General features: G+C 41.8%; 1 protein-coding gene across 3 annotated transcripts in view; it reads right to left on the reverse strand.

The window, feature by feature from the left end:
• stk11 (serine/threonine kinase 11) overlaps positions 1-15346 on the reverse strand; it is a 136526-nt gene that overhangs the window by 51036 nt on the left and 70144 nt on the right. For all 3 annotated transcript variants that reach the window (XM_080212850.1, XM_080212849.1, XM_080212848.1), the window contains exon 8: positions 12321-12511. In XM_080212850.1, coding sequence (XP_080068976.1) covers positions 12321-12511 — 191 coding nt within the window. The remainder of the gene's footprint in view (positions 1-12320; positions 12512-15346) is intronic.

Below are 15346 nucleotides of genomic sequence, written 5' to 3' on the forward strand. Positions count from 1 at the left end.
ATAAGTTTCTCCATTATGGTAAAAAAAAATTGCAAAGATTTTTTTAAAAGCTTGTTCATGATATTTCAGTTTCTACCATAGTCCCATCTGTTTGTCAGAATAATTTACTTGGCATTCTATAAAATTTAATTAAAAGTGAAGGTCAGTCAGGGCGTTTCACAATATGGTTTGCTGCCTATGATTGGCTGCTTCGCCTGTTTGATGACATCACTGTTGCTTGATGCTTGGAAAACTCTTCAACTTGGTGCCAGATTCAAGATGCCATCAGGAAAGGAGGAATCCACACCACAGAGATCGCTAGATGTCAATGGGAACCCTTCTCCAAAGGTCAATGATAAGTACTACTATTCTGACTACAAAACGCAGACAATTGTAGGCAACTGTAGTTACACTATTCCTCATTATTTTAATCAATTTATTCCCCAAAGCCTTGAATAAACCAGACAGCTTAATAGCAAAAAAATACTGGGAATGCCTGCAAAAGAACTTTTTATCTCGCCACTATTTAATACTTCATAAGATCAGAAGGAAGTTATTTAGTCACTTGAGCCGACTCTGCCATTCAGACAGATCACTGTTGATCTCTACATCAACTCCCATTGATCCATAACTCTTAACGTAACAAAAACCAGTCTCATTTTTAAAATTTCAATCAAACATTCACAGCCTTTAGGGGAAATTGGGATCCCAGATGTCACAGGAAGATTGAAAAACTAAAATCAGTGCATCTGCAATTTCCACCCTCGCTTCCCTCAGTATCCATGGATACATCTCATCTGATCCTTGAGTTTTATCCTCTTTAGGTACAAGCTGCCTACCAATATCTTTCCTTATCAATTGTAAATCCTTCTAGTGTTGAATTACTTCCTCTTCCATTATGACTCTTCTTTCCTGATAAAGGCAGAGGAGGTTTACCAGGATGTTGCTTGGGACAGAACATTTAAGTTATAAAGAGAGGTTGGATAGGCTTGGGTGTTTTCTCTGGAGTAGAGAAGATTGAGGGAATGACCTGATTGAGATGTTGAAGATTATGAGGAGCATGGGTAGGGTGAACAGGAAGCAACTGTTTCCTTTAGTTGAAAAGTCAGTTACGAGGAGATACAAGTTAAAAAAGTGAGGGTTGGGAGGTTTAGGCGGATTTGAGGAAAAATGTTTTTACCCAGAGGGTGGTGACGCTCTGGAATGCATTGCCTGGGAAGGTGGCAGAGGCAGGATGCTGCATATCCTTTAAAAAGTACCAGGATGAGTACTTGCCATGTCATAACATTCAAGGCTATGGGCTGGCAAGTGGGATTAGGTGGGCTGATCAGGACCTTTCATGTGTTGGTGCAGACTTGATGGGCAGCAGGACCTCTTCTGCACTGTAGTACACTGTGATTTCCACCATTCTATGTATGAATACGTGCTTCCTGATTTCACTGTTTACTTGTCACAATGCTCTCAAGATGCATAGTCCACTCCACGAACATTACAGCTTTATTTGGCTTCAGAGAAATGTTTATTCTTTCCCCCCACACAATTCCCCTTCACTAGGATTCAAGTTGAATATCTTTCAAAGCCAAGGCTGCTTCAAAATTAGGCGATAAAATCGCAACACCCACCCCTGCGACTGACTCACTCATCATCAACCCCCATATTGTTGCAAATGCACTGAATGCAGTACACAGCCATCATTTCCTATAAACATTTATTGGAAACTACTTTTCCTTTAATATACTGAATGTGTCCTGCATTAATAAATACAAAATAGCCCAAACTCCTATCCTGTGAAAGATCATTAGAAAATTATTCTACTAATGTAGTCCAAGCACAAAATGAAAGATGAAACAGCTTCAAATTTCACTGTCACGATATCTGAACACTTATTTAACAGGTTTCAAAATTGTCACCTATTAACATAGCTACAAGTTCAATCAATTAATAATTTCAGAGGTCCATGGCATTTCATATTATTTTCAATACTAGATGCAACATGAGAGCAATGAATGTAAAATTCAGTGCCAGATGGTACTGAATTTTTACCCTTTAATATCTGCTAAAAATCAAAGAAACTGAGGAAAAGCCTGGGACTGGCTTGCAGAGAATGAGGTTTTCACATGTCAGGGGCATTCTACACCTTCAGAAGAGAAACAACAGGGGGCAGGAAGAAGCAAAATGCTGCAGATGCTGGAAATCTGAAACAAAAACAAAGTACTGGGACAAACTCAACAGGTCTGGCTGAATCTGGAGCAAGAAACGAAGATAATGTTTTGAGTCCGTACGACTCTTCTTCAGACTGAAGGGAGGTATAAATGTTTGGATTATATACCATTGAAGAGGAAGTGACGCAAATAGGTGGTGAGAGATAGGTGGGAGCAAAGGAGAGATTTGATAAAGATATCATGGGCAAAAGCAGTGTTAATGGTAATCAGCTGGAAAAGATATACAGACAACTATGTTTCTCTCTCCACCAATGCTGCCAGAATTTTTCCAATATTCAACGAAATGTTTCCAGGGAATGTTTAAAAATTCAGCTTTATTCTACAGGTATGTCTGGAAGGAATGCAATTCAGATGCTGGGAGATCAGGATAACAATTCATTTTAGCCTCTAAATGGTTTTCTTGAGTTAATGGACTTTTGTTTACTTAAGTTTCCCTGGGATTTCAGATTTACAGTGATTGACAGGGTCAAGTGATGATATGATTTATGCATAGAGCTGGGTCTGTGGCAGAAAGAAAAAGCATTTGCAGTTTAGAGCTGGAATTCTAGCTGGGTATTGTTTAAAGATAGGCTTTTGCAAGTTGCTCTGAAACTCATTTTCTCTCTGAAAGCTTCAACACTGTCTACACATTACAGCAATTATGTTCATAGTTGCTAACTGTATTTAAAGTGACATTTAAGTCTGTAAGAGGAACGTTGCTTATTTGGAACTGAAATAGTGATGATTTAGAAATAATTTTTTTTTCATTCGTTCACATTATTCTACTTTTAATAGTTATAACTTTAAGAAATGAAGCAAAATATTTAAACTGTGTTATTAAAATTTGTTTCACTGTAAAAGATCCCTAATTTGTCAGTGAAATTACTACTGGAGTAAAACATCCTGGGGGTAATTCTCTCAAAAAAAAAATTGTGCGTCAAATTCATGTGAAAATTGGAGTGAATCACACTTTTTTCAGCAGGAGTTTAAAAATTAATTTCCCACACACTGTGCATTGCTGAATGCACTAGCATAAATCAGGGGCAGGTCCAATCCCCACTACAGAAGTCGGCAGCATAGCACTGAGTGGGTTACTGCACATATGTAGTGGTCCCTGTCTGCCATCTTCCAGATTGCTGGCCAGCCCTGCGATCCATCATTGCCGGTCTTCCAAAGTCCCCACTGCCCAATTTTTGGCCTCCCAAACATGCCTGGGCCTAGCCCTTGCCCCCTGCCCCCCCCCTCACCTCCTGGTCCGCCTCAATCTCCCACTTCACCCCACCCCTTCCATCCCAGAAGCCTCCACCCTGATCACTGGCCTCCCTTCCTCCCCCCACCAATCCTGACTGTAGAGAGGCAACAGAAGCCCCCACCCTTCCGATCGTCCCCTAGACGCCCTGCCCCCAAAGGGCTCTGTCCCATTTGGCCCTGACCCCTTGGCACTGCCTCATGCCCAGTAGGCAATGCCAAAGTGCCCCCAAAACATTTTGCCCCATGGGCAGTGGGGACCTAAACAGGCACTGCCAAGGTGCCATGGTCCAGGGGGCATAAACCCCACCCAGCACCCAACCCTCTGGATTGGAACCAACGTCCTAGGGCAGTGGTCTCCGATCCAGATGCGGCCTGCAGACCATAGTTTGGAGACCTGTGTCCTGGGGGAAGCGTTTACTGATGCTATTGGGAAGGATTTAAACTAATGTGGCAGGAGGGTGGGAACTGATGCAGATTTAGATGCTTCAGGAAAGATAGAGGGTGACAAAAGATGTGGGGGTGTTGCTCTACTAATTAGAGAGAATTGTCACAGCTGTACAGAGGGAGGACGCCTTGGTGGGATCATATAGTGAGGCCATATAGGTCAAACTCAGGAATAGGAGCAGTGCAATTACACTGTTGGGGTTATACTACAGACCTCCTAGGTGTGAAGTGGAGGAACTGATATGTCAGGAGATTATGGGAAGATGTCAAAATGACAGTGATGTTTTGACGAGTGATATCAGCACACCGTCAATAATTTGTAACATTGCATATTTTTAAACTGGGAGAATAATTATTTAACCTTAGAGCAATGTATTCTATGAATCCACAAAACCACTATGACTAACTGCCACAACATCATAATTCTATGTAGTAATTCCAGCTTTAAGTTCATCCTCCTTACCTGTCATTTTCCTTGCGTTAAAGCAAACACACCTCAAACCGTCTGTCCTGTCATGTTTTGTACACTGTCCATGTTTTATTATTCTTAGCCTTACTGGACCCATTCACTAAGTTCTCCACTGTCTCTGTGCTCTCTGATCTACTGCTGTGGATTCCACCCCCCCACCGCCATTGATTAAATCCATCCAAACTGCATGATCAAATCTCTCAACTAAGATGTTTGTGTTTTTTTGAGAAGGTTGCTTTTAAAGAAGTGTATGCTTTAAGGCTTTGCTTTTCTACATGGGAGAAATCAACACTGTGCTCCCCTACTGATGCTGAATTTCACTCAAAATTTAGGCCAACCTCGGTACTAATTGGGTAGATGTGATCCACTTCAGATCATCTGTGGTTATGATACTAAAGGTTACTTCTGATACTAAAGAACACATTATTTTGTTATAAAAGTCAACCAACATTGTCCCTAAAGTTAAAAAAAATTACAGGCCGAATGCCCTACACTAGTGCCCCTTAATTCACTTAGTGGAAAGTGTTATTTGTACATTAATAAATTATTTCTAAGATTATTAGACCCTGGCAATCTGGTAAAATAATTCATGGTAAAGTAAATCTAAATCAATATATTCTATTAAAATACTTGAATATTATTTATAGTCTGAATAGCAATTTACCTTATTTGCATTAGGCTGTAAGTATGTGTGTTACACTCTCAAAAATATCAGTTTAAATGTAGAAATGATATATATTTCTCAGAGAGGACAAAGATAAGTACGAAGCTGCCCGTTTTAAGCAGAAGAACATGCTGCTAGAAGTAGAATCTGGAAATTAGAACTTGGTGGATGTAATGAACACTGGCAAATCAGAACTTTATTTTGTACTTTGTTTATTATAAAAGGATTAAAGGCCATCCACTACGAGAATATTTGAGCAAAAGGGCAACCGGGGTGACAACGGGCAGGTTTTCCACTTGCTGCTGGGTGTAAAACTGGTGTTGTGATCAGCCATGTGACAGAAAGTGTCCAATTGTCATTTCCATTGAGAAAAGACGACAGTTTCTCCAGCCAGAAGACCATTTACAATGTCAGTTTTAAACCTGAACACAGCAACTTCAAACAAGTACCCTTGAGTTGACATTCCAATCAAATCAGAAGTCATACTTACTCTCCCCTTAGAGGGAAAGCTTTCCTACACTTGACTGGACTGTGTGTGCACATTTCTGTAGAAGGGATGGTTTTGTTTCTTGATGGCTAATGGATTTAAGAGACAATCCCGAGTAATACAGGTCAGGAAGGTCCAGCTTCAGTTCCCAGTCAATGTTTACCTCAGGCAAAGTCAAGGCAATTGGCCTATCAGTCCAAAGAATAGGGACAAGGAAAAAGAAAAGAAAAAGGGTTGCCTGTCCCTGATACCTATCCAGAAACACCTACTGAAAGTGAAGGATTGTGAAGTGAAGGTAATGTGAATGTTTATCAAGAATTCGATTGGGTTTGATCATGAAGCCCATGTTAAGTAGTCTTGTCGGCATGCTAGCATCTGAATAAAGGGTGCTTGGATCTTCAGGTTCTAAATTTCCAAAACTTTAAATGGGGCAAACTATTGTTTGCCAGGCTATATACTGGAAACAAGAGTACTTTGAAGAGTGGCACATTTTACAAAACGATGCAATCTGTAATTTGCAGTACAGAAGCTGCAGGGTTACCCAATTCTCGCCACAGGTAGCCAACTGAGCGCGTTATAAGCCTGTTAAGGTCTACTTGAGATTTGGTCTCCATGGCTCTGGATGCATAGTAGCTGTCTGGATGTGGCATCCTGGCAGCAGACCAACGGGGCCAGTACTCCAAGGCAAGCTCAGAGATCTTGAGATTTTCTGGAACAAAGTGGATGATCGAGAAACTTGGAGTAATCTAGTTTACCATTGCCAAACAACATTTTTGACAGAAGCCTTCCATTGTTTGCTGGAGCAGACGAGTGAAGGAGCAGAGAGAGAGCTAAGATTTTACCTGTTTAAAATAAGTTTAAAGCACTTTGTTCTTTGTAGAACTGTTTAAAGCATTTATTTATTGTATTTACTGCTTTAAGAATTCTGAGGGAGTGGTTAGCAGGCAGTTGTGGGCCATCAGCTTTAAATCAGCGCCAGGTTTAAAAGGAGGCCTGGTGTAGACAGCGGGCAGCGTCTGAGCGGGCAGCGGAGTGAGTGGGAAGCAGAGTGAGCTACTAGGGCTTAATATCAAAAAGGGCTGGAAGGAAAAAAGGCCAGGTGAGTTCTTTTGAAAAACAAAAAAAATTTTTTTCAAAACTACTACAGTGAATAATGGAGGGGCATGTGATGTGTGGTTTCTGTATGATGTGGGAACTGGTGGACCCCAGGGTTCATCCCAGTGACCATGTCTGCAGTAAGTGCAGGTTGCTGGAGGAGCTCCAGCTCAGGGTAAATGAGCTGGCCTCTGAGCTACAGACACTGAGGCTCATCAGGGGGAGAGAGGGTGCCATTGTCAATGGGGTGCAAGTGACATCCACCCCCGCTAGACTGGCTAACTCTAAGGGTCAGGAACAAGAGGGGACTGCTGGGAGGAAGGGGGGTGAGGAGCGGAGGCCTCAGCCTCTTAATCTGCATAACAGGTTTGAGGTTCTTGCTTCCAGGCTGGACGAGAACGAGGCAAGTGAGGTTGGTGAGCAAACTGCACACGGTACAGTGCTGCAGCAGGACATAGGCAAAGAGAAAGGGAAAAGGAACGTAGTAGTGATTGGGGATAGTGGGGTGAAGGGTATTGACACTGTCCTTTGTCACAATGACAAAGTGCACAGAAGGGTGTGTTGTCTGCCTGGTGCTCGGGTCCGGGATGTCGCAGCTGGGCTGCAGAGGAACCTGGAATGGGAGGGTGAGAATCCGGTCGTTGTGGTTCATGTGGGTGCCGGCGACGTAAGCAAAATGCAGACTGAGGATCTGGGGAGGGAGTATGAAAAGCTGGGAATGGAATTAAAAAGTAGAACCAACAAGGTGGTTATCTCTGGGCTACTGCCTGAACCGTGTGCAGATGGGCGTAGGGTTGACAGGATTAAGGAAGTGAATGGGTGGCTCAGGGATTGGTGTGGGAGGAATGGGTTTGAATTTATGGGGCATTGGCACCAGTATTGGGGTAGGTGGGACCTGTTCAGGCGGGATGGGGTTGGTCTGAACCGTGCTGGGACCAGAGTGCTGGCGAATCGAGTAAAGAGGACTGTAGACAGGGCTTTAAACTAATTGGGGGGGGGGGGGGGGGGAGGGTGCGAGGGTAGGTGACCTTACGAGGTCTAAAGTTAAGGAGAGTGTACATGTAAGGGAAGAGGCCGAGGATGTCCCAATAATAGAGGGAGTAGGGGGCGTGAGTATAGTTGGTGGCGTTGCGGCAAATAGGGTCCAGGTGAAGGCTGGGATGAAAGCACTTTATCTGAATGCACGAAGCATTCGGAATAAAGTGGATGAACTGATGGCACAGATTGACACAAATGGATACGATCTGGTGGCCATTACAGAGACGTGGCTGCAGGGTGACAGGGACTGGGAGCTGAATGTACAGGGCTATCAAGTGTTTAGGAAGGATAGGCAGGAGGGAAAAGGGGGGGGCGTAGCTCTGCTGATTAAGGATAGCATCACGGTAGTAGCAAGGGATGATATTGGAGCCAAGGAGCAGAGGGTGGAATCGTTGTGGGTGGAGATTAGGAACAGCAAAGGGAGGAAGATGCTGGTGGGTGTCGTCTATAGGCCCCCGAATAATGATCTGGAGATGGGGCGGGCTGTTAACGCGCAAATAAGTGCGGCGTGCAGGAATGGGACGGCCGTAGTTATGGGGGATTTCAATCTGCATATTGATTGGTCGACCCATGTTGGACGTGGGGGGCTCGAGGAAGAGTTCTTGGAATGCTGCCGGGATAGTTTCCTCGAACAGTGTGTGTTGGAGCCGACGAGGGAGCGAGCTATCTTGGATCTGGTGCTATGTAATGAAGCGGGTAGAATTAGGGACCCTGTGGTGAAGGATCCTCTTGGGGAGAGTGATCATTGTATGGTGGAGTTTCTGGTGCAGATGGAGGAGGAGAAAGTGGGTTCCCGGACACGTGTCCTTTGTTTGAATAGAGGGAGTACGGTAGGATGAGAGAAGAATTGGCAAATGTGGACTGGGAGAGCGCGTTGGAGGGAGGGTCTGTTGAGGAGCAGTGGAGGATCTTTAAGGAGATCTTTCTTGGTGCTCAACGGAAATTTATTCCGATGGTCAAAAAGGATAGTAGGAGGAGAGGTAATAAGCCGTGGATAACGAAGGAGGTGAAGGAAAGTGTTAAACTAAAAGCGGAGGAATTTAGAGTAGCTAAGAGTAGTGGGCGAGAAGAGGATTGGGAGAGGTTTAAATGTCAACAAAGATTGACAAAGAAGTTGATAAGGAAGGGTAGGAGAAACTATGAAGCTGGGCTAGCGCTTAATATAAAAAAGGATAGCAAGAGTTTTTATAAATATATAAAAAGGAAGAAGCTGGCTAGGGTGAATGTTGGTCCTTTAGAGGATGAGAAAGGGGACCTAGTGGTAGGGGATGGGGATATGGCTAAGGTATTGAATAACTTTTTTGTTTCTGTCTTCACGGAGGAGGACGTGAATAATTTGCCGGGTGTTAGCGATGGAAAGGTAGTAGGACTGGAGGGTCTTAATGACATTACTGTTACTAGAAAGGCGGTGCTCGACAGACTGGAGGGGCTGATTGTGGACAAGTCCCCAGGACCGGATGGAATGCATCCGAGGGTTCTGAAAGAAATGGCGGAGGTGATAGTGGATGCCTTGGTGGTTATTTTCCAAACGTCGCTGGATTCCGGGGAAGTGCCGGATGATTGGAAAACGGCTAATGTTACGCCGTTGTTTAAGAAGGGTGCCAGGCAAAAGGCGGGGAATTATAGGCCGGTTAGTTTAACGTCTGTGGTAGGTAAAATGTTAGAATCTGTCATTAAGGAGGAAATTGCGAGGCATCTTGAAGGGAATTGCTTGATAGAGCAGACGCAGCACAGTTTCATTAAAGGGAAGTCGTGTCTGACAAATTTACTGGAGTTCTATGAGGATGTGTCTAGGGCGGTGGATAGAGGAGAGCCGGTGGATGTGGTCTTTCTAGATTTTCAGAAGGCGTTTGACAAAGTGCCTCACAAGAGGTTATTGCAGAAGGTCGAGGGACATGGAGTTGGGGGTAGGGTGTTAGCGTGGATAGAGGATTGGTTGTCAAATAGGAGGCAGAGAGTGGGGGTCAACGGGTGCTATTCGGATTGGCGGATGGTGACTAGTGGAGTGCCCCAGGGGTCGGTGCTGGGGCCTCAGCTTTTTACCATTTATATAGATGATCTGGAGGAGGGAACCGAGTGTAGAGTGTCGAAATTTGCTGATGACACCAAGATTGGGGGAACGGCAAATTGTGCGGAGGGTGTGGAGAGTCTGCAGAAGGATCTAGATAGGCTGGGCGAATGGGCCAGGAAATGGCAAATGGAATTTAATGTTGGCAAGTGTGAGGTGGTCCACTTTGGTAGGAAGAATGGTAGGAAGGACTATTACTTACGGGGCGAAAAACTGCAGCAGGCGACGGTGCAGAGGGACCTCGGGGTCCTTGTGCATGAGTCGCAAAAACCCAGCTTGCAGGTGCAACAGGTGGTCAGGAAGGCGAATGGGATGCTGGCCTTCATAGCGAGGGGGATTGAATATAAAAGTAGGGAGGTCTTGCTGCAGCTGTATAGGGCTTTGGTGAGGCAGCAACTGGAGTACTGTGTGCATTTTTGGGCGCCGCACCTGCGCAAAGATATTTTGGCCTTGGAGGGAGTGCAGAGGAGGTTTACTAGGCTGATACCGGAGTTGAGTGGGTTGAGCTATGAGGAGAGGCTGAATGAACTGGGCTTGTACTCGTTGGAGTTTAGAAGAATGAGGGGAGATCTCATTGAGACGTATATGATGATGAATGGGATGGATAGGATAGAGGTGGAAAGACTCTTCCCGCTCAAAAAAGACAGTAGGACTAGGTGGCACAGCCTCAAGATAAAGGGGGGGCGGTTTAGAACGGAGTTGAGGAGGAACTTCTTCACTCAAAGGGTGGTGAATCTCTGGAATTCTCTGCCCGTTGAAGTGGTGGAGGCTGCCTCGCTAAATATTTTTAAGACGCGGGTTGATGGGTTTTTGATAAGAGAGGGGATTAAGGGTTATGGGGAGAGGGCGGGAAAGTGGAACTGAGCAGCAACAGATCAGCCATGATCTTATTGAATGGCGGGACAGGCTCGAAGGGCTGGATGGCCTACTCCTGCTCCTATTTCTTATGTTCTTATTTTACCTTTAACATTTGTCAGATGCATTTCTGAAACTTTTACTGCTTGATAATTCTCTGCAAAAATCTTACAACCGGAGATTTATTAACTGAGTCAATCCATGATGGTGTGGAATAAACTGTGAATGTATCACAATTCTATCTTATCAGCTTGGGTCACTTTGTGTGGAATCTGCACGCTTGCCCAGTATCTGCGTGGGTTCCCTCCAAGTGATCCGGTTTCCTCCCAAAGTTTGAAAGATGTTAGGTGCACTGGCCATGCTAAGTGTACCCGAACAGGGATTTTCACAGTAACTTCACTGCAGTGTTGATTTAAGCCTACTAATAAATAAGCTTAAATTTATATCACTTAATTTTCCTACAGATAAACATTGGGACGTCCTTAATGGTGGATACATTGCACACACTTTAATATTCATGTAGTTGCTCACTGAATGGGCAATGATGCAAAACTAACTTCATTATAAAAATAACATTTATTTGGAATCACATTTTTGCTCTATTTAAAAATTTCTCCAACTGTATGCATCACTAATAAATTTTCTGAGAAAATGTATTCCATTAATTTATCCAGCTTCATCTGCCACTTGTTTGAACAGCAAGCCAAAAGCTGAATACCAACAAACACACTGGCTTGCCATACTAATAAGATAGACTAAGTAAATGAGGGAGACTACTCTGCAGCTTTCTTACCGGTTATACACCTATTTTGTTACGGCTGAAGAGAATGCTATTGAGTCTATAAGTGTCTGTAGGTTTAATTTGTTACTTGCCTTTAAAATGCCAATTAAACAACCTGAAAAAAGAACATTGGTTAACAAATCACTATGATCACATTTACCAGGTCATTGGCTAATACAATGAATAAAGCACATGAATGTAGTAGAACTCATGATCCATTTATCATGCATCAGTCATTGGAAGAAGTTCCCAATATCTGACCAAATTTGCCACAGGCTTCTTAATTCGGTTAAACCCAGATGAAGGCTTCGGGGTTTTAAGGGTATTTCTCCAGTATGAAGCGCAATTTCTTTCTTTCAGTTCTTCCAGAGCAAGATCTTATATTAACAGAATTGAAGTGAAACGTGCAACCACAAAATGAGTGATGCGATTAGGGTGTCACAGTAGTTAATCAACTCTATTCAAATGGTTTCTAATGCTATAAAAGCTCAAACACTGAAAAACTGCCCTTCTACCATGGATAAAAGTTAAATTCTATGAAATTATATCAGCAAACACAAAAAAAGCCTGAATAGGATCAGAAATTTTTTTAACAGAAGCATTAATACATTTAAAATGCCCGTTAAAAATATTACAGATTTACAACTGGCATATTAAGCATTCGTACAGGCAAAGGGCCCGAACAGCAGAAAACCGAAACCTATCTGACCTTAGAAAACACCTTGCCAAATTGCTAACCAGAGTGCAAATTATCTAAATTAGCAAATCATACAAATCTGTAGAAGTAAAACACTGTGGAATTTAGAAGCCCAATATGAAACAAAGTGCTGAAAACAATCAATCAGTCTGATAGCATCCATGGAGAGAAGAACATTGCTACCATTTCAGGTCAATAACCTGAAATGTTAGTTCACAGCAATGTACGATGGTGAGATAACTTATTGACTATTTTGCAGCATTAGAAACAGCTGAGAGATTAAATATCTACCTGGTACTGTAAAATCCTGAGTATAAATTATTTCATCTTCATTGATCAGATCTTCATCTTCTTCATCATTATAACCATGCAAGTCTTCCAGGTAAGGCACCACTGTCATACTTCTCCACTTGTCCTTGGTCTCTGGGCTTGGAGGAATAGGAACAAGATTTTCTGTCTGAGGATGTTTTTTCCGAAACCAACTGTATTTCAGGAGGAAAAGGGTGTTTCATTAGCTAAAAACATGATCTTAAAGCTTTTGTACATTTTTCTCCCCAATAGTGATTTTAAAAAAAAATAGTTCTGAAAAGAAAGCTTATTCACCCAACATGTAGTAGACTCCCATTTTAAAATTACACAACTAGAAAGTAACAAATCAAGTTCCAAAATCAAAATTCAATTTTCAAAAATGTTACAAGGAGAAAATTCTAGCAGTTAAGTTATATATAAATTGAAAGGTGTTGCAGCATCTACTTGGAATCCTAGCCAAATTTGCAAATAATGTCTTTGTGTAAATAGAATTGCCTTGGGGTGGGAGGGACAGGAATGAATTTACAATCTGACAACTGATTTTGTTTTGAACTGGTTTAATTGGAGAAATCTCTTGGTTTCTCCCCTGCATTGTCGGAGTCTTGGCGATAAATGTGGAGATTTACACAAAATCCCACAATTCTCACTACTGCAGTTCGTTGATTTGAAGATATTTTCTTGTTACGGAGAAGAAGAAACAGGAAAAGAAAAATCTACAAGTCACATAACAGACAAAGGCTTGGAGTTTGCGGTCAACAGTGAAGCATGAACAATCGGTGTTGACTTTGATTAAGATTAGCTAAAATCCTTGGCAATCTCTCTGGCGGGAAGTTCAACCCTTATTGCCTTGCAGTGGTACTGCAACTGTTTGCAGAGCTCTTTTCTGTATATTTCCAGCATGGAGCTGGAGTGATGTCATCATACTGACCAATCAGCTAATCACAAAGGGTTTTTAAAGCAATCAAAACAGGAAACAAAAAGCACCAAAATAAAAAAAAACTTTTTGTTTACATAAAGCAAATTAAAAATTGGAACATACACATGGAATGAAGTCAATACATTTTGGAAAAAGAAAACTCATCTTCAAACAATTATTAAAAATTAGCTTAAAATAAATCTATTAATTAATCGTTTTACCGCGGCACAACATTATCTTTTCAGGGTCAGTTCTGATGTTCATGAAAACACTGTGAATCACATTGCCATTATCAAGTTACACACGATTAAACAAAGTGTAACTTTCCATGGCATTTCTAATTAACATTGCAGCAGAAAAGTTTAAGTTCTCAATAATTGTTGGTTCAGGGTAGGAGGACATGGGGGCACAGTGCCATCTAGTCAGAGCCCTGAGTGACAAATCACTTCAAGCTTTTTATGCTAATCTGCTTGACATTTCAAAAGTAGTCAGTTTTTGACAGGTATTAATGGTGGCTATTGACAGCTTACCTTCAACCCATCCCCAAACAAAATTTAGGAGTATATAACCTACAAGAGTTCATTTGGAAAAATCATACAATACTCAGTCATAATTAAGTAGCTAAATTGCGCATGGAACACAACCCATGGTCCCGTGAGATTAAGGGCTGTGGGGCAGAATCAGGATGCTGAATTTTATGATCAGTCATGTTGAAAATGAATGGCAGAACAGGCTCGAAGGGCTGAATGGCCTGCTCCTGCTTCTATTTTCCACATTTCTATGTACAATTTGCTAATTGAGAATTAGAAAGTAAACTGCAAATTTCAACATTACAACTGTTTCTATGCACTCCCAAACTAAGAGAAAAGATAATTAAGCTATAAATATAAGATACTTAAGGAATGAACATGTGGGGTGGACTATTCTGGCAAATAATGCAAAAACTAAACAATGAGGACACACCAGACATTTTAGCAAGTTTAGATGTACTGCTCATTTACAATTAACATTTCAGATATTTTCTTTTTTTGGCAGTGGCAAATTTCCCTAGAGGGTAAATTATAGTGCTGTTAAAGTCTCTCTCTGACTGATCTGTAATGCCAAAATTAATTTGACATCCTGTGCGAGGTACCTCAATTTTCTAGTCTCTCACTAATCTTTCATCAATTAATTCATTCACCCTTGGGCTGACATCCTTCAAACAGGAAGTCACTCATTTTAAAAGTCTTCCCTTAATGAGGGGCCCGTGAAAAACAGCAGGCTTTTGATGTACTGTAAGAACAGTAATTAATATTAAATGATTATATTTCAAGCAACAGCACCAGCTACTTTACACAAGTGTATTTTTGAGGATGGTTAAATAAACAATACACACTATTCCAAGCATTTTAATGCAAGCTAATGCAAATTACATAAAAAAGCTCAAATGCAACTGCATATTAAACTTACAAATGATATCTATGATCTTCATGACTCTGGCCCTTCCAAGAACCAAAGTGCTTTTCATATAGAAATAAGCATCAGTGATTCCACAGCATCCAGAGTATTTCCATTGCTTTTTGAAATTGTTCTAGCCTATTAGCTCGATAGCTTATGATTTTTTTTAAATCTTCATTTAAAAGCAGACTGCACAAACCTTCCAGTGATTCAGAATATTCTGGCATCATTCTGTTTTACATTATCTTCATACATACTTCCTCATAATGCAATGCCTTGTCATGGAAAGACTCGTTTTAAAGGGCATTGTGTTGTTAGCATTTCAAAATTATTCCTTGCTCTAGTTGTATAATTGGAGGGGGTTTGGAAGACAATAACTACCCACACTCAAGCATCTTATTCCCCATGTGTCACCCGCTGACTTATTGATAATCACCTGCACATTTAGTGTACCACACAGACAGGGCGGGAACAATCACTTAAGACTGGGTTGAGAAGTTGTAAGTTGTAAACCTGTGCAATTTCCTGCCCAGTGAAGCAGTTGCGGCTACCTAGTTGAATGTTTTTTAAAAATGTGAATATTCATTGTTTAACAGTAAATGAATTAAGGGTTATGGTGAGCGGGCGGGTAAGTGAAGCTAAGTCCACAAAAAGA

Source organism: Carcharhinus amblyrhynchos, chromosome 26 (assembly GCF_965287045.1).
Source record: "Carcharhinus amblyrhynchos chromosome 26, sCarAmb.v2.hapA, whole genome shotgun sequence".
NCBI classification, from domain to species: domain Eukaryota; kingdom Metazoa; phylum Chordata; class Chondrichthyes; order Carcharhiniformes; family Carcharhinidae; genus Carcharhinus; species Carcharhinus amblyrhynchos.